At 31.9% G+C, this 21,811-nt stretch overlaps 1 protein-coding gene across 11 annotated transcripts in view; it reads right to left on the bottom strand.

Annotated features, from left to right (window-relative positions):
* Positions 1 to 21,811, bottom strand: part of LOC106874758 (uncharacterized) — a 317,478-nt gene that overhangs the window by 71,235 nt on the left and 224,432 nt on the right. For 5 of the 11 annotated variants that reach the window (XM_089337979.1, XM_089337976.1, XM_089337985.1 and 2 more), the window contains one exon: positions 738 to 815. The exons of 4 other annotated variants lie outside the window; for them this stretch is intronic. In XM_089337979.1, the coding sequence (XP_089194105.1) occupies positions 738 to 815 (78 nt within the window). Of the gene's footprint in view, positions 1 to 737; positions 816 to 11,781; positions 11,939 to 21,811 lie in introns of those variants that run through there. 2 more of the 11 variants (XM_089337983.1, XM_089337986.1) reach the window with 2 other exon arrangements.

Here is a 21,811-nt window from a genome sequence, read left to right on the forward strand (position 1 = left end):
CTAAATCTGATTAATGTCATCAGTGCATCTAGCATACTCATCACTCTCTCTCTCTCTCTCTCTCTCTCTCTCACACACACACACACACACACACACACACACACACACACACACACACACACACACACACACACACACACACAGATTTATTTATTGTGCTCCTAATAGTATTGGGCATGATATTGTCTAACATTTCTGACATACATATCAAGCAGTCCATCTCCAACCATTCATTTATTATATAAATATATGCACACACATAACAGTATTGTATCGAAATGATTGGTTTGACATGTAGGTAGTATTTAATCAAATATTTAAAAGCAAAAATAAAAGCTGTATTAGGAAATTACAATACTACTTACTAAAATGTCATAGACACACTTAGCCAAACAAATGTTTTCAAACTAAATTTGTTGTGAAAAGCTAAAATGTGAAAATCAATTATATTCAGATACATATACAGTTAGTACACTGAATTTGGCACACAGAAAACACAGAGATCAAACAAAAACAAGCAATGAAATGCGTATTAGTGGTTTAGTTGTTACTTAAAAGCAATAGTTGAATAGCTACTTTTAAACAACTATATGTATTGTTGAAGGCTTTTCAAGCTGAGATTAATATTTGAAGCAGATTGTTGAAAGATTATGCTTTTGAAAAGAACACTTCAAAAAGCAGTTTGGTAAATAAGGCTGTGAGAAGGCTGGAGCTCAAGCATGGGATCACACTTTTACCTTCATTGTCTTGATCTTTTTACGTGTAAGGTGACCTCGTATGCCAGCTTGAATCTTTGTAGCAGCATTCGTCTTCATCTAAGCAATATCAGGGTAATGTGAGTACATTTGAGAACAGTTTCATTGTTTTAAAATGACATCTTAAACAATGAATGGCTTTGAAATAATGGAAAATTTGACATAGGAACAAAATAAGAAAATGGACAAAGAAAGTATTTCACAATTATAAAAGTTTGAAGTTCATTTTGACAAGCACTAGGACAAAAGAAAGGCAAAATAACAGCCAAAGGTAAATGTCACTATAGACATAATAATTTATAACTTATACAATTGTATTTCATGAGGTTGATAAGTTACATGATATAAAAGAATAAAATATTTATACAAACTCAATGAAAATATTTAGTGTGACAGTCCTCCATTCAAAATAATGGATAGAGGAATAAGATATTGTAGTATAGAAGCAAAAAATTCAAGTGGTAAATGAAATTTTACTGCTATTGGTAGCAGAGATGTGATTTTTACCATGAGAAACAGAAAATTATTATAAAACCTTTAAGCCATAATGGAAAATGAAAATGTTTACAAATAAAATATTTTACAGTAACTGGCTACAAACAAACAATTAAAAAAATTGTTATGTGAAATATTGGAATTTTGACCAATGGATCAATGATCTGAAATTTTAAACAATGGAGATTGATTTGCAATTGTACAAGATGGTTCATGTAGGAACTACAAAGCTATCCCTCACAGTTTTAAACTATCTTTACACTGTTGATCTTCAACATCAGAAACTTGTGAAATGTCATTACATTGACACTCTGAATCTAACTTAATATAGTACTGTTATTTATTTTATCAATCCTACAGGGATGAAAGGTAAATTCAATCTATCTCAGACAGAAGACTTGGTCCAAATGCTCATATCAGAATGAACTTCAGGTGGTGGTGTTAAACAAAGTGATGGGTTGTCTATCATCCAGTGTCAATATAATGACATTCCACAAGTTTCTGATGGAGGTGAGAGATCAGATCCTCCATAGTTTGTTCAGGCCCCCCATAGTTTGTTGCTTGCATCACAGTTTCTGTAGAAGGAGCCATTATTCAACCAATGAACAATAATATACCAACATGGAGCAACGCAATCCAGTGTCAACTTAATAGGTTAATGAATTAAATATATTTTTATAATATCCTCCTTCTCCATCAATTTATCGACACTCCACAGGTCGCTTGTATTAAACTATTAGATAAAGGAATATAGTTGTATTAAAAAAAAAATTTGAAGCAAGATTCAATACACACGGAAGGAGTATGATGACTTCAATGCTTTCTGAGAGTTAATTTGCCAAGCTGAATGCTATTCAATCTAAAGTATGTTTCATTTTGTATAATTTTAGAGAGTTTATTCATTAATTTGTTCATATTTTTTTTTCAGCAATCTGTGTTATTTCCGGCGTAGTTTAACTGCTGTGAATTTTCTCTGCTATTTCCTCCACCTTAGATGTTCACAAAGCTTTTTAATGAAAATTTGCATAACTTACACTCTTACAATATATAGATAGATACTAGTGAATGCTCAAGGCATTGAACTATTTTGGAAAGAAGAAAAAAATAAACAATTGCATTGGAATGGTAATATCTAACAAACAGTAAAACAGCTGCTACAAAAGGAAGAAACTTGTTAAAATAAAAAAATTTTAAAAACTTGAAATAACGTGTTTATATTATATTTTCTTTTCTTTGTATTAAAAGTTTTATTACATATATTTTATGCATGATAGTGATCCTATTAAATATTCCTGTGAGAGTGTATGTAGGAACTCATCCTCAGTCGTTCTCTCTCTTTATATATATATATATATATATATATATATATATATATATATATATATATATATGCATGTATGTATACACAAACACACAAAAAGATGAATCAAAGTAATGCAAATAAAAATTGCATTACTTTTTGACTCACCCTTGTATGTGGATGTATGTATATACATATATACATACATGCATGTATAACTATAAGCAAGCACACAAATACACACAAGCAATAATTTTCCATCAAATTGTTCTGTCTGCATCTATATGAAAATCTACATTAAATCTCAATTATATAAATTAATGTATGCATTTATTTACACATATACATGCGTGCACACACACTCACACACACACACACACACCATTAAACGTCTACATGTATACATATTCATATATGAATACATTTATGTAGATCTATTGATAAATGTATAAACTAATGCAAATTGGACGCTCACACTCTTCCAGTGTGGCGTATGCATGTTGTGTGAAGAATATTAGCACAGTGATAAGTTAACATTTCTATTCATGTAACTATAGCATTATTTACATGTATCTTAACATACATCATACACATACACATCTTTACTTGTGAACATATATATAATACATGCATATCTACATAAACACATTACTTAAACAGCTTTTTATGACTATATACTAACATGTATATATATAGAGTGATAAACTGAAAGAGAGAGAGAGAGAGAGATTAGAGACAGAAAAAGAAGGAGAGATATCCATAGTTATCTAGGTGTGCCTAATTTCATGCAGAACAAGATATGTTTCTGCAAGAAATAAGCCAAATAAAAATGAAAATATATTTTACCTAGGAGTGAGAAACAGCTCTGAAAAATTATTTAAAATATCAATGAGCGCTTCAGTAGAAATAAATAATTAGAATTGTTTCATTCTCATCAATGCTGTGTCAGTTAACAGTAATCAACTAAATATTAATATTACTACTATTATTATTATTTGATAGTAGCATATCTGCTTCCAAATGTTAGCTTGCTATGACAACATTATAGTGTCGTGGGAGGATAGACTGAAAAATCTTCCTGTTGTTGTCTTCAGGTTGTCATGAGGCTCAAGAGGAGCTGTAAGATTTGATGCAAATAAAAATAGTCTGTTAGCAATCTCATCAGGCTGAGTCTATGACAGTTTCAACTGCCATATATATATATTCTTTTATTTTTTTACTTGTTTCAGTTATTTGACTGTGGCCATGCTGGAACACCATGTATACATTTGCTTATCTGTAACAACAAGTTAAAGCCATAGACAATGAGTTGGAAAGAGATGTCCTCTACCAAATTAATTTACTGTTGATATACCATATGAAGTAAAATATTTTTGCTGTGACATGCAATTTACTATGTTCTATAGAATATTTCATTTCTATTTTGATAAAAGGCATATAACATTAATGCTTTTTCCAAGAATATTTAGAATCAAAACTAAGCCACAAGCTTGCTTCCCAGTAGCCTACCTTGTTCTCTATGATTCAGCAAATTGCTATATGAGTGTATTATAACATCAGAATCTTAGCTTAGGGGAATAATGATTGGGTCAGGATATATGCCAGCAGTCATCCAGAATTAAACTAATTTCTGTTGTTGACATGCAGTGACAAAATCCTAATGGCAGTATGGTTAAAATGTTCACTTCACAACCACATAGTTTTAGGTTCAGTCCCACTTCATGTCACCTTGGGCATGTGTCTTCCACTGCAGCTCCTTGATCATCCAATGCATTGGGAGTGAATATGGTAGACAGAGTCTGTACAAAGAACATCATTTGTGTGTAAGTGTGTGTGTATGGAGGCTTGTATTCTGCAATTGCATGAAAAACATTCACTGAGCTACAGCCAGTGTTCTTAGTCAAAATAAAAATCATCTAGTAGCCCTGTGCATTCAAAGATTAAAGGAGCAAAAATCCTCTCACTTGAAATGACATTAAGGATTAGTGGAAGGAAGAACAACTGGCTACAAAACACTGCCTCTGGATTATGTATTCATCTAATGAATTCTAGCAAGAAATAACAAATGTAAAAAGAATGAACAATATTATATATCATTGTCATCATCATTTTACATATACTTTCTGTGCTAGAATGGTTTGGAAGATACACCATGAACTAAAAACTTTTTTAGTTCATTGTGTATGAACTAAATTAGTTCATGAACTAAAAACTTTTTTAGTTCATTAACAGGCATTTAATGAAGTTCAAAGTAATAGATATCTATATTAAATCAAAAGGTTAATCCATAGGAAAAAATTATAGGGAAATAAAAAAAACTAACATCCACTACATATTAGGACAGAATAGAAAATCAAATCCTTTCAGTTTTTCCTTATCCAGGGTTAAAGACTTGAAGTAAAAGTGATTAAAATAAAAATTTACTTTATTTAAAAAAATCTACTCTAGCCTGCAGCATCATTCTCTAAAATAATATATTTCATACAGCATTCCAAGTTGTATGGGTCTGGTTTAGACAGATGGCAAAGTTCTACGCATGTACACATACAAAGTCACATAAACATGCATTGAAACATATACATTTTTTACAAAGCTACCATTATTGTTACAATCATCATTAATATATATTTTAACAAATGTTGTATTATGCCACTGAACTGACACCACCCCTACTTCCACAGCCACCATCATTATCACTATAACTTTAAATCATTATTCTATATAATAGTGGTAATAGTACAAAATCAGAATGAATGACAGCATGCCATTCATCTAGATTTTCTACCATTATGACCATGAGGTCCAATAATCTTGAATCTGAACATTTATTCCAGTCTCTTCTTTGTCTGCTTTAGTGATAATTGCCTTCCATTGTCAATATTTAGTAATTTTTCATTCAGCAGGTGTCATCCATTTTCATCAGGTGTCCACAACAATAACACTCTCACTCCTCCATATGTTCACAAACATTTTTAATGACTAACCACTTTCTCAGTTGATTTTCATACAAGTCAATGTTAAAAATCCAATGGATCAAACATTATATCTGTATTTTCTGCAAACAGAAACATTTATACTTGAAATGAGGTAACAATTTCCTAAATTTCCTAAATGAGGTAACAATTTCCTCTTCTTACTATATTGCAACACCCAACTATCTTAACTATATTTCACATGTTACTTCTGTAATAATTGCCATATCTAATATCTTTGTTACATGTTAATTTCCTAGATATCACATTGCACTTTCTGCATAACTGCTGCTTGCACTGACTGCACGGTATAGAGTTTCATGGCAAGACCAATTCTCTGATGGTTTCAATTTTTCTACTCTTAGCTACTAACAAGTACAGCAGATTTCCTTGCTTTGACTTTTGGTCTTTAGCTTTTGTACCATTCTTACATTTGAAATAATTTATGTAATTCTTTCTCTGTCAGATTTAGCAATGGGAACCAATATTCACTCCTCCTGAGCTCATAAGTAATTATCTCAAGAACTACATTGATAAGAAAATGGTTGAGAACACAATTTTTCTTCAAATGTCTTTACTCTGGGTGGTATTTTCAAATAACATTCATTGTATTTCATAAATTTTATAAAGTTACATCTCAGTATAACAAAAATAAAATATTGCTTTTCATGAGCTTTTAAGATGGTTTTTGTTACATTCCTGAGGTTAAACACAAGAACTTTTGTTAGCAGTACCATTGTCACCATCATTAAACAAATGATGATGTTAATGGTGAGAAGATATTTCTATGGAGACTAACTGAAAGTGCCATAACTTGTAAAGTTTCATGTTTATTGTGCCTTTCCTTGTCTAAAATAAAATTAAAATTTTATTTTAATCATACTAGAATGTAACGTTTATTACTGGTGCAAGCAAGGCTGTATGGTAAGAAGCTCACTTCCTAACCACATAGTTCCAGGTTCAGTCCCACTGCATGGCACCTTGGGCAAGTGTCTTCTACTATAGCCTTGGGCCAACCAAAACCTTGTGAGTGGATTTGATAGATGGAAACTGAAAGAAGCCTGTTGTATGTATGTATATATATATATATATATATGTGTGTATGTGTATGTTTGTCCACCCCACCATCACTTGGCAACTGATGATGGTGTGTTTACATCCTTGTAACTTAGCGATTTGGCAAAAGACACCAAGAGAATAAGTACTAGGCTTACAAAGACTAAGTCCTGGGATCAATCTGTTCAACTAAAGGTGGTGCTCCAGCATGGCCATAGTCAAATGACTGAAACCAATAAAAGAAAGCTATAATGCCTAACCTGCAACTCCTGGAAGAAGTCATAGGAATGTTGTTGTGAAATACAATGTGTCTTAGGCACCTAAAGATGGTGGAGTCCATCCTTCACCAGTTTTTTGGCTATAGTTGGTTTCTTTAAGAAAAAGAGAGAGGAGGAGGGAAGGAGAGAGAGTAAGGGAGAGAAGAATATGTCCCAAGACTACACTGGTTCTTTATTTATTGACCCTGAAAAGATGAAAGGCAAATTTGAACTCAGTAGGATTTGAACTCCATGCACAAAGGGCCAGAACGAATACCATAAGACACTGTATTCAATGCTCTATCAAATCTACCAGTTCACAATGTTTATCATTCTTATCAATGAATGTCCTTTGTCAATTTCATTCAATTATTCTGTGTGGTATTTCAAATGAACTATTATTGCAGTCTGACCTCCATGAAAGGGAAAAATATTAATACAACCTTGTTTAATTAACACTCTATTGAAGAAATAATTGACATCAATCAATGTGATAATTTACTTTTCAATGTATAGCATCACCATTTTCATGCTAGCATTGATATGATGTAGTTTGTTTAGTAGTTGCTTCAGATATTTTTACAGTTGAATGTCCTCCTTACAAATCATTCAATAGCAAACTAAGAGTGAAATTATTAATAATAACATATAAAATTATTATTTTCTAAGCAGGGTCATCTGTGTTGTCCAGTGTCCATAGTGAGGCTTGAACTTATGACCATGTTATCATAATAATTTGTTCTAACCTTGAAGAAAAGACAAGTCAATTACAGCAACCCTAGTATGTGACTAGTATTTTATTTTATCAACCTCAAAAGGATAAAAATAAGTTGAAATCAGCAGAATCTGAACTCAGAATGTAAACAACCAAAAGAAATGTAGTTAAGCATTTTGTCCGACATGCTAATGATTCTGTTAGCTTGCTGCCTTCATAATAATGATAATTATTTATAATATCAGGACAAGGCTACAAATTTAAGGTTGGGAGGAAAGCAGTTGATTATAGTGACCATATACTTGATCAGTAAGAACATAGGGACAACACCATGGATGTGGTAGAGAAGGAAAAGTTGATTATATCAATGGAATATGTGACTGGTACTTTATTTATCAACCTCTAAAAGATAAAAAAGCAAAGATAACCATAGTGACACTTAAATACAGTATGTTTTGAGCCATATAATAATAATAATAATAATAATAATAATAATAATAATAATAATAATAATAATAATAATAATAATTATAATAATAATAATAATAATAATAATAATAATAATAAGCCTTTCTACACTGAAAAGCCAGGATTTAAAAACATTGAGGTATACATATTGAAATGATATCTAGCTATCTTTCAATGCTTCATGTTTTGCATAATAAGTGCACATTGGTGGATGAGGTGAAATTGTGATTGTGGAAGTAAAAATGTCTCAGAATCAGAAGTTGATATTCTTTGGTTTTGAAGAAGTAAGGCAATAATTACAATTTTCAATTTTAAACTGATATATTTGAAATAGTTGCTTTTAATTTTGCAAGAATTATTAGTTCCTATTGGATTATCAATTGTTAAAGATCTAGAACCTGTTCAGGAGTGCCAAAATGGGTAACCAATACCTGAATGCCTGGCAGATTTAATTTACATTTATTTGATAAGAGAAGGACAATACCAAATAATGTTTTAAACATATCAAACATACTAGGAAAAGGTATGACTCCATGGCCTAGGAAAATTTTAGGACACCTAAAGCCATCTCTCAAATTAGCTAAGTAATGAAATATAATATTTTTATAGTGAGAAAACAATTTCAATGTGAATTTTGTTTAGATTTATTTTGCTACAAGAGATTCTCACACATCTGCTGTTGGTTTATAATATCAGTTTTCAGTCATTTACTCTTTTATTTCCTCTTCTGTGTATTTCTAATTAAATATCTAGCCATTACAACTATGAAGACACATCAGATTGCTTTCTGTTTTTGTTTTCTTTTTACTCTGTTGCTCTCTCTTTCTCTCTCTCTTTGCACACCTACACAATGTACAAACAATTTGCTATGTATTTATGTGTAGGCAAACTCAACTCAGTTTCTTTGCTTGCATCAACTGCTAAGTAGTAACAGCATCACTCACCTACCTCTTACGTATCAACAATGTTGGCATAGACTAGTAATTCCTGCCCACATTGTGATAGTGATAAAGTACTGTTATTAGAGTGTTGAGGAGAAGTTAAGTAAATAATAACTAATCAGAGAATGTTTTCTGCTATAATGCAGACATTTTTCATTGTAAGATCTTCACAAATGGATATATTTTGCTAATGGCATCACTAGAAGTAAACATGTTTTAAACTTATCAAGTAAAGAGATTGAGATTATGTAAAGAACAAGCAACTTAATTGCATAAACTAGAATATCTTTGAGAATATTTTAGACTTACAGCAATTCTTCACACATAATGTTTCATTTCCAAGGTATTACTTAAAAGTACTAACTTAAAGGACGTTTAGATGTCCTTAAGAAAAATAAAGCAACTAAATACAAATATAAAAATTTTGTTCCACTGTTTCTTATTCATATCATAGAGAGAAAGATAAAAAAGATCAATATTTGTTCAGTCTTGTAATTCCTTAATTTATGTTTCTGCAATTAAACATCCATATACACATACTCCTAAAAACACACACACACACACACATACATATATCTTCGCAGGTGTGGCTGTGTGGTAAGAAGTTTGCTTCCCAACCACATGGTTCCGGGTTCAGTCCCACTGTGTAGCAGCTTAGGCAAGCATCTTCTACTATAGCCTTGGGCCAACCCAAGCTTTGAGAGTGGATTTGGTAGTTGGAAACTGGAAGAAGCCTATCTTATATATACATGTGTGTGTGTGTGTGTGTGTGTGTGTGTGTGTGTGTGTGTGTGTGTGTGTGTGTGTGTGTGTGTGTGTGTGCATGTATGTCTTTGTGCCTGTTCATCCACCACCCTCACTTGACAACTGGAACTGGTGTTGGTGTGGTTACATCCCTGTGCAGTTCAGCAAAAGAGGCTGGTAGAATAAGTACCAGGCTTTAAAAAAAAAAAGTATTGGGATTGATTTGCTCAACAAAAATGCTTCAAGGCAGTGCCCCAGCATGGCCGCAGTGTAGCGACTGAAACAAGTAAAAGATAAGATATATATATATATGTATATATAAGCTTGGAGATGGCTCTGGTGACTTCACTGGCTGCAAACTTTAGTAAGTGGAAGTTTAAGTATCAAGTCACTCGCAAGTTGACTTTCATTTGCTGAAATATTCTCCATTAGATGCAAAAATTTCAAATTTGTTCTTTGAGGGGAAATTGTATTTTATATTATTTCTCTTTCTTCAGTGTAGAAAAGTTTCAGATATTGAAATAAACAAAATTCAATTAAAGATGCTGTGAATAGTAACATCCAATTGTCAATCAACACTCTTATTTAAAAAAAAAAAAAAAGAAGTATCTACTGAACCCTCCCCTTGTAAACAACTGTCAATGTGGTGCAACGCCTGCCACATAGTGAATATCACTGGAGGGTGGATCCAAACACGAAATCCAACCTGTCACTAAGTGACACCCACACTGTGGTAGGCTTTCAACAAAGTGGGTGTATGAAGGTAAAAGAATAATTTGATCAAGTTAAAAAAAAGGTACCCTACAGTTTATCATCCTCAATATAATGCAAGTATATTCAAATAAAGTCTAAATTTATGGTTTTTACTTTTTAATATTTTGATATGTTCAAAAAAAGTATATAGTAATTTTTTATCCCATATCTTGACTACATCAGTTGCTGCGAATTATCTTGATGGAGAACTTATTTTGATATATCTACATATATATATTTACATATATGTTTAATTTACACTCTAATACTGCTATTTATAAATACATTATTTTTATATATATATATATTTTCCACCAACATTATGAAGATATACAGCATCATGACACTGATTTATTTCAACTGAATTAACACATATATCAATGTAAATTATTGTTTAACATGAAGAGTTCCATCTAACATGCAGCTCTTTTACTAGGGAGATGAAAATTCTTCTTATCTAATTTTTGTTGTTGTTGTTTTTAATCTATGACTAACGGTATCTAAGTACAAACTCTTAAACAATTCATTTTAGTCTATTGTTGCACTATATGATACCCATAAGCACAGACTAAGCTGGAAAGAAAAACTACACAGTAGATATAGTTTGAGATAATGAACGTTTGATAAGAGCAATCAACAAATAGCATTCTTCAAATCAAAGTGAGAATAAAAATATAGAAAAAAAAAAAAAAATTTAAAAAAACACAAGAAATAAATGTTTGAAAAGCAACCTTACTCAATAAAACACATTAATATCAAAATAAATAGAGTATTTTATGAAGAACTTGACTAGAAGTAACCCATAAATCATGTACTATAAACATACAAAGATAGAGAAACTGAAGACAGTTATACAGGAGTGGATCACAAAAACGAAAGATCATATAGATAATACATATAAAGAGTATGAAATAAATGAAGAATAGCAAACCCATCAATAATAAAACTAATAATATTCTGATGATGATAAATAATAATTTAACAGCAGTCTACATTTACATTTTAAAGTGTGGAAGAATAAGATTTTATAATGGAATATAATTTTGAGTATCTTTCGCCACCTCTCTGTTTTTTTCTTCTTTCTCTACATTGCACGTGCACATAGAACAGAGATACATACACACACTCACATGTATTTGTACACATTTTTTCCTTTCTTACTCCCCCTCACTCTCAACAATTATCTTGTCTCCATTTTACCTTGTCATAAAAATCTTAGATATAATGTATTTTTTCATGTATTCATAAATACTTGATAAATATTCAAGTAACACTGGACAAAATTTCTATAGTGAAAAGGTTATTAACAATATTATTATTCTTACCTGATCGTTAGAATTCATTATTTTTAAATTTCTTATAATGTCAATTATATATGTATGTATATGTGTGTATGTATATGTAAATATTTTTCAATTCTGGCTCTATATACAAACATATACTTATGTATGTATAGAATTCAACTTCAGTGTATTGATTAGTCTAAGGAAGAATACAGGTAGGCACAGCTATATATATATATATATATATATACATGTATATATATATATATATATATATATTCATATATGTATATATATATATATATATATGTATATATATATATGTATATATTATTTATACATAAATAATAAAACAAAAAAGTTCTTATTAGGAGAGATACAAAATTGAAGGAATAAAAACAATTTTAAGGTTTGGTATAGGTGAAAATTTAGGAGGAGCCAGAAAATCCCGCCTGGCAGCTGTCATTAAAGTTAAGACTGGTCTTGGATGCTTCGAAAAATTTCTAGCAGAAAACGCAATTAACTGATAGTGAAGGATGGCAGGTTTAGATGGCTGAGCGGGTTGAAATATTACTCCATTCACAGTTTAGCTAGTTTATGTAAACAACTAGCATGTTTCTCAGCAGCAGCAATAGCAGCAGCAGTACCACCAGAAGATAGTAAAAGAAGTGTGTGAGGTAGAGGTGTGAGAAGGTGGAAGGGAAAGACCATTTATAATAATAGTTAGAAGATAAATACAACAAAGTGAAAGACTAATTGATTGCAACTGAAGCAGCTTCCTTGAGAGTGAGAGAAGGTACAAACCTCTGTTTGATAAGCTTTAGCAAGGATTCTAGAGACCCAACATACGTAAGCAAATGCTTGTAGGTGAAGCTATTTTCAGATGAATGTATATTCTTCTTTCAGTAATACTTACAAGACTATTTCCACCTTGGTGAACAGTTGCCATAAAACTTATACACTTATCATATCAAACATTCTGAAGACTATAGATATTATTTCAGACATCACTCCATCTATTTTTAACAGAAATAATATCTTTTCTTGAACTCTTCCCCATTATTGAATGTTAGATCTCTCTATATATTGCTCTATATCTTCTTTTTTCTTACTTTCTTTCTTGATGCCTCTCTCTCTCTCTCATCTATGCACAGGTACACACACACACACACAAACTTACTTTTGGTTATCTTCTTTAGATAAATGTTGGAAACTAATATTTCTTAATCATGCAAGAAATTCAGATTATAAGTATATACGTAAATACCCAACCACACACCCACACATAGATGCATATATACACATATATATATATATATATATATATATATATATATATATATATGTATATGTATATATATAAACATATTTGCACACACACACACAATGTATATGTTCACAAGTGTATATGTGTGTGGTGTGTGTGTGTCATCTGTGTGCACGCACGTGTGTGTGTGTGTGTGTGTGATCTGTTCATAATTTCATATCTGTTTTCCATGCTGGCATGAGTTGGACAGTTTGACAGGATCTACTAGGTGGTCTTGCTCCACTGCTTCAGTTTTGTCATGGTTTCTATGGATGGATACTCTTCTTAATCCCAACTACTTTACAGAGTGCACTGGGTGTTTTTTTTTTCTTTGTTGTTGTGGCACCAGCCCTAGTGAGGTCACCTTCTAACTTACAAAACTAAAGAGCCCCCCCCCCCACAACTGAAAGGGAGAAAAGGAGAGCGGGAGGCAGTTTTATGTGTGGTGTTGAGAGCTTAAAACATGATGTTGTGGAGGAAATTCATGGTCCTCCTCCTGCTATATATATATATCGAAACGCCGGTGTTAAAACGTGGGTAGCTGATGAAGTAGAATGTTCTCTATGTGGCTCGTGTGTTCTCGTCTACGTTTGTTTGCAATGTCCTGTACCCAGATATGCACCTATACATACAGGTGGATGTCGGTATGCACATACCTGTACGTATATATGCATATACTCATTTACTTTTGTTTATATATATATATATATATATATATACATATATGGGTGGGCAGAGATGAATGTAGCAGTGCCAGAAGGAGCGATAAAGATGGTAATGATGAGGTGCCAGAAGATACTCTTGGAGTAACATGCTCAAGAGGTGAAGAGAAGAGAGCATGGAGAAAGAAGGACCAAGAAGGGTGAATAATGGTTGCAAGCATATGGGTAGTGATAGTGGTAGTGTCAAGTTGTAAGACTAAAATTCTCCAAAGCAGTGGAAGAATGTTATTTTCTCGGTCGAGTCATCCTTTACCTTATTTCCGACCACTGGCCAAGTATACGCGTGGAGACAGCCAAAAGAAGTATTTGACTCAGACTGCCTTCTTCCAACTGTTAAACATGGAGGAGGATCTGTGATGATCTGGGGTGGTGGTGGCTATATCTTGGTAATCCACCAGCTTAATGGTTTCCCTTCATGGCAGAATTAATAGTGAAGACTATTTAAGCATTTTATCTGATCAAGTTCATCCTATGGTTGTGGAACTGTTTCTGGGGGAAAAGGCAATCTTTCAAGATGATAATGCACCAATTCACAAAGCTAAAGTTGTTATTGAATGGCACGAGGAACATTCTAGTGAAGTTGGACATCTTATCTGGCCACCACAGTCCCCAAACCTCAATATTATTGAACATTTATGGTGCATTTTAGAAAAACAAGTAAGGAGTTGATATCCTCCACCATCATCACTACAAGAACTGGAGATTGTTTTAGCTGAAGAATGGACAAAAATTCCTTTGGAAACAATTCAAACATTGTACGAGTCCATACCTTGTAGAATTCAAGCTGTAATTACTGCCGAAGGCAGTCCTACCCCATATTAAAATAAATTTGTTTGAAATTTTAAGGTGTTTCCATTATTTTGTCCAACCCCTGTCTGTATGTATGTGTATGTGTGTGTGTGTGTATATATATATATATATATATATATATATATATACACACATACATGTATTTATGCATGTGTGTATGTATGTACTTATATCAAGATACATATATACATAAATATATATATATAGATATATATACATAATTAAGGGATCAGCAACAGTTGTTGATACACACACACATATTTATATACATTCATACATACACACACATATGAATTTCTTTATCGTGACATGAAAATTAAATTTGAAATATCTTCAGTTGCAAACAAATTAGAAAAGTGTAAAGGTGAATAATTGGTGAAGTAGCATCTACCCAGCAGAGTGTTTTTACTATAGTTGTTGTAAAACAGTAAAGGAATTATATGGAAGTAAGAAATAGGAGAAACAACAACAAAATCTCTGCTGGAAAAGTGTTGAAGCTCTTTCAAAGCTTTCTAGCACGGAAAAAAAAAAGAAAGAAAGAAAGAAAGAAAGAAAGAAAGAAGGAAAGAGAGAGAGAGAGAGAGAGAGAGAGAGAGAGAGAGCGCGTAAAGTTTAAGTAATAAATTCACTTTTAGTGGGAGTGTTTAGCTGTAGAGTTGCTGCTACTGCTGCTGTTGCTGCTACTGTTGGGTTGCGAGAAGAAAGCACAAACACAAGTCCATAGATCAGTTGACTGTGATATATGATATGATGTAGCTGCTGTAAGAAAAGCTACAGTGAAAGTTAGCAGAGATAGCTTTACAAGTGAACATGGTACGGATTTTTAATATTTGTCTGCATCAGAGAGAATAATAATAATTCCCTTCAGAAATCCACTTCAGAAATGTAATCAAGTCTCACAATGAATTGGAGTCTCTTAACATAGAACAAAGGCAGAGAAGCAAATATATTGTAACTACAGTTAGCTGCAGTGGATTGCAATAATTGGCAGTGCATTCTAGTGTTGTGTTAAAGCAAAATGTAATGCTAGATTGTTATCAAATGTCTGATATTCAAGCATTGAATAATAGCATAGATTTATTTCTTGGCTGGGAATTTAGTGCAGATATATGAGCATCCAGCCATATATGTTATGATCTTCTAGTTTGTTGTCTTATAGTGTTGAGTTGAAATCTCTCAAAGGTCAACTTAACCTTTTACTACTTGATGTTTGGCAAAGTAAGTAGAAGTAATCTTTGGGCCATAGTTTGGATTAGAAGTAACATCTGTCCTTTGAGCTGTAGCTAGTGAAAGAGGAACCTTTAGGTCACATCCCATCATGTTTTGAACATTTATATATTTTCATTGTATTTATTAAAGAATCAGTTTGTATCTGAAAATATATTTAACACTGTTTAAAATGAGCTTCAGAGTAACTAAATATTTGAAAATGTTAGGTAATGTTTTGTTACTGAGTTTCAAATGTGATGAAGATCTAGGTTAATAAATCAACAAAATTGATACCTAATTGTAATAAGGCCGATTACTCTTTCTACTCTTTCAATATTGGCTAGAGCAACTCCTTTTCATATATACGTGATGGCAACAAATGAGAAAAACAAACAAACTACACCTCTAGTCCATATGCTTCGTCTTAATGAAGTTGGCATGAAAAAGATCATGAAAATTGCAATAAGCAATAGTTACTAAAATAATTACAAACTCAAAATGAATGGCAATATAAGGTAACGAATTAACTTTGGAGGAAAATTGTTGTTTTCTTAGATATTTGTGGATGCAATATTAGGTATAGGATTTAATGTCTATAATATAGGTGCAGGTATTATGTAGTTAAGAAGTTCACTTGGTAGCTATGTGTATTTGGGTTCAGTCTTACTGCATGGTACCTTGGATAAGTACTTTCTAGTTTCTTACTTTCATCCTGGGATAACCAATGACTTGTAAGTGAATTTTGGTAGACAGAGACTGCAAAAAACCTGGTGTGTGTTTGTGTGTGTGAGAGAGAGAGAGCAAGCGAGCGTAAGTATATGCATGCATGCATGTTTGTGAATGTTGATATTTTATGCTTGTCTGTTCTGAAAATTCAAAGACCTGTAGAATAAAAAAATCTTTTACTTGAAAAGCAGGTAAATGTGGGTTATAGGAAGAGAATCAGCCATAAAACTCTGTCTCAAATAACTCCCTGCCTAGTTTATGTATAGTGTAAAAAAAAAAAAAACCCTCTAAATGAATGAATGTTTTTTTTTTAATGTCTCCTAAAAAAAGGCCAATAATAGGAATGCATGAAAGTTAACTTGAATTATCGTTAGTCAGAAAATGTTACTGCTGAGAAATATATACATAAAAACATCCAAGAGTGGCTCAAACGGAACATCAACTGCATCAACCAACAGTCTGAGTAGGCTTGCAAAGACCACAGGTACTGCCTCTCTTGTTATGACTAACTAATGAATAAAAACATCTACTGCATGTTTCAAACAGTGGAATGTAGAAATAAATGACACTGGTAGTGGATTTGAACTCAAAACCTATGAAGCAGGTAGTCTAATATCTTTGATGCAGGACAACTCTAATTGAACAAACCTATGATCAAAGATATTGCAATCAAGCTTTATTCAAAGTTACTGCCTTTTCAAGTAAAAGATTTTTTTTTTATTCTGCAAGTCTTTGAATTTGCAGAACAGACAAGCGTAAAATATCAACATTCACAAACCTATAATCAAAGATATTCCAATCTACTTTACTTAAATTGTGTATCAAGAACAATGTTATCTTTTATTGGGGTATGTGTGTGTGTAGGGAGGGGGGCAAAGTAGGGTGAGATAGATTTGAGGCAGATTTGACTGTTATTTCTAACAGTTTGTATGACCATGCAGAAACCTCAATTTGTACTGAAGCTGGATGTTCAGTTGAGTAATTTTTTTAGCATTTCTGTTTATCTCCTTTTAGCTTGATTATGATTAATTTTGAATTGAGAATACTTGCTTATGCGGGTCGAAACATGTATTGGCTGATTTCACCCAAATGAAATTATAATAGTATATTTTTCACTGCTGGGAAATCAAAAGACTGAACTGAATGAGTTCTGCACCTATATATGGTAACACAGACAACTTATTTCCTTCTAAAATAACCGCCAGGAGAAATACTTCATAATATCAAGACAGATATTGTATCTTGTCTTGAGAGATCAGAGTCTGAGAGGTAAGTTTGATGGTAAACAAGTCAGTCAGGCAAGAGTAACTCAGAAGCATTATGTTTACATGAAATTACTACAAGTGAAATTAGGATTTATAAACAGATTAAGTAAATATTCTGCCAAAGCTTTAATGCTCTTGTTTTCAGCACGTTACTTTACGAGATAATGGCCTCTTCATTCTGAAGACAAAAAACAACAGAATACACTTACACATCATGGCATAAATAAAATTAGCATAAAGTCTCTTTACAAATATTTGTTTACATAAATACTCTTGCATGTATAGCACAAGCAATATTTCTCCTAGTCTGTTAGATGGTATATATTTCTACTTAATAAGTATTCTCTAAGTTTTTAAACGCACACACACACACACACACACACAAATCACCTCCATCACTACAATCAATTTAATGTCTGTTTGTTTCACCAAACTGGTGTAGGTAGGATAAATTTACAATACAGCACCCCTTTATGTATTTTAATCTTGTTTTATCTCGTGTAAAAGCCTAACTTTTCATTATCAACCAAGCACATATTCATTCATTCATGCCAATACAAGTGAGGATGTTGTGTACTAGCCTCAGGTCAGCCCTTATCAAGCAGACCTACAATTAATGGCATTCTACTCATGATCCTCATGTCCTTCTTTTTTTTTTTTTTTTTTAAATATAGCATACTTTAGATTACATTAGCCAATGTGTCCTTCCTTTCTAAAACGGTAGAGTCTGATTTAAAAGTTATTTGGGTGCTCAGTGACCATACAGAAACACTTTCGTTGGTTCAGATGTTAAATAATGATGATGATGATGTATATATATATATATATATATATAGTTAATTTTTATGAAGCTTATTTTGAACCACCTTCTTGACTTGGACTCAACAATTCTAAGGGAATCAATGATGCAAGACAAACTAAAAATTGCTAGTATTTAGTATCTTTTTAAAGCAATTTAGCCAAAATATTGTGAATTTATAGATTTATTTTAGGTATTAAAAATACTGGGCAAAGCTAAGTTGAGCTACTAGTTGTAAATAAGAATATAATGAGTACATGTCTGGAGAAAAACAGAAAGCAATACAAATAAGTTCCTATTCAATACATACAAACATATTTTAGGTATTAATAATTCTGGTCAAGGCTATGTTGAGCTACTAGTCCTCATTCACAATCTCATTATAAAATTATAATAAGAATGTGTCTGCGGAAAAAAATAGAAAATAGCAAGAATCAAATCTAGTGAATTGATGTATATAAGACCCCATTTAGTACATACAAACCATTGTATGAACAATCTTAGCATGTTAATAAATTGATTACAACAATAACAGCCGCCACCACCACCACCGCCACCACCACCACCACAACCACTTCCATCATCATTTTAATATTCACTTTTCCATGCAGAATTCATTGGAACATATTTTCTATGGTCAGACGCCTTTCCTGTTGCCAACCCTCCAAGCGAGACATGCTTTCATAGAACATTGGAAATGAATGGCACCACTTGTGTGATGGTGATGCTTGTTAACACATACCATGCAATGTCGAGAAAACACACACACACACACCAACATACATATATATGATGAACATTTTTCAGTTTCTGCCTACCAAATCCATTTACAAGTTTTGATTGGTTTAGGGCTATGGTAGAAGACACTTGCTCAAGTTGCCATGTAGTGAGACTGAATCTGAAACCATACAACTGAGAAGCAAACTTCTTAATGGCACTGCCAGAAACCAGAATAAGAATCATTTAGCCATAAAACCCTTCTAGTTTAAAGAAAGATGTGAATTTTTATTACAAAACATGTAGGTCAATGGAATTTGCAAGAGATTCTGAAGTTTCAATAAACATTTTTTCTTCAATTAAATTTGAAACTCGATCCTAAACATATTGCAGCAATTTCCTCAACCAAAAACACTTTGATTTTAATTTACATATCAATTATCATTGAATATGTGTATATTAAATTGAATATTTGTACTTTGAAAATTATTTTGTGGAACTACAAAGTAAGACAGAGAGAAACCACTTGAATATGTGCTAAAAATGTCATCTGGCTTGCATGTAAATTCATTTTAGGAAACAAATAACTTACATTTGCTCTAAATTTGATAGGGGCAAATTAAAATTTTAAATAATTCTCTTGGATGTATTTCAAATACTTTCAAAATGTTAGACAAGTCTGAAATATATGGATTTTAATTGAAATCTATGCACATGGGCTTAAATTATAATAAAACTGGAAAATGTTAAGCAGCATTTATATATAAGTTGCAGTACAAATTGAATGAAACAAAATAATTAATTGATCTTTTAGTCTCATTTGTAAAATATTTCACATTCTCTAATGAAACTATATGCAACTAAGATTTCATTTATTTGTTCTAAAGCTTTAAGCTTTATAACTTCAGCTCAATGCAGGGCTGCCCAATAATTGATTTTTAAAATTAGATCTATAAAACTAAAATAAATTTTGAGTGCTAGTATCCATGTTTTCGATAAAATCATTATGCATATGCATAACTCTCAAAATTGCTGCATTTGAGAGTAATCTAAGATTTGGAATGTATTCAAAATACATCCACAGGAAAACTGTACATATTTCATTTTATCTTCTATGACTATTTCATAATCTTTCATTTAATATAGAAATGATTGATTAAATATTGTGTCAGTACTAACTATCTGATTACTACTACAAGAAAGAAAAGAAAAAAGAACCTGAAAAATACTCATATGATAAGTAAGCAAAAAAAAATTGGTTATCTCCAATAATATCTTTGCTGATAATCACTGTTATATTATTCTCTTTTACTGTTTGAGATGTATTTAATAATGTATGCCCAATAAATAGTCCAAAATCTACTTCTATTTGCTATTCTTTTCGCTAATTTACTATAATCTTGTCAATTATATTGATGTCTGAATCTCTATTGAAACTACTATATACAGATGAGCTAGCATTCAACACTAAATCAATACAGGAACAAAGCCATGTCTGAGACCATGATTGAGGTCTTGGAATCAAAGAAATTGATATTGAATATAGAAGATCTGAGATAATATTTAGTGGCTATAATTGAGCTAAGGTTTAAAAATAAGAAAAGGGTTGTAATTTGTATATTGGAAAGTTTAGGCAGAGATATAGTCATATCTAGTAATTTGTAGCTGTATACTAGTGACAAATACCTCTCCTGTAATTTTTACCCCTCTTCAGTCTATGGATTTTTCTTCTCCCTAACAATTTTTCTTCTAATTTTTTCATTCTAACTGCACACTATCATTATAGAACATACTCACGAAAGGAGATACTGTGAATCCTTTCAAGTTTTAATTTACAGTTGTTTATGGGAATGTCTAAAATAAACTTTTGTAAAATTTAGAAAAAAGGTTAATGGCATTGATTAGCAATGTATATGGAAACTGTCCAGCATTTCTTGTATTTCTGATAAGTTGCATTTTCAACAATTCTATATCGACTCTGTCATATTAATAGTTTAAAATTGCAGTCTAGTGTACACTATGCTTGGGGGAAAAATAAAAATTCATGACTGAAAGAGATAGTCGCTCTTCAATCAGGGATGGCCTATGGCTATATAAAGCAACTTTATGATGGTGACATCAATTTGGGCTACACTTTAACATGATAAGTATTGAAATACATATCGTTGATATTATGTAAAAGTGTCATAAGTCCAAAATGTTGCTTTTTCAGAAAACAAAAAAAATAATTTCACCATTCCATAGCAAAAGTGTTGTACTACACTTTCGCAATTTTTGATATCTTGGCATCTGAGGCAGCTATAGATATGATAGTTTGACCAAAAGAACCAGTTATAGCAAACAAAAATGAATACTGAAAAAAATGCATTTGGCCAAATTTGGACATACGCCAGTTTAACATAATAGCAACAATATACAATCCAAAATGACGGAGAGCTAAATATTTTGCACATGATACCAAAAATTCAATATTTAGTACTCACTGAACCCACCAATGACCAGTGAGCCAGATAAGTAA

Source organism: Octopus bimaculoides, chromosome 20, assembly GCF_046866305.1.
Source record: "Octopus bimaculoides isolate indiv1 chromosome 20, ASM4686630v1, whole genome shotgun sequence".
Taxonomy (NCBI): domain Eukaryota; kingdom Metazoa; phylum Mollusca; class Cephalopoda; order Octopoda; family Octopodidae; genus Octopus; species Octopus bimaculoides.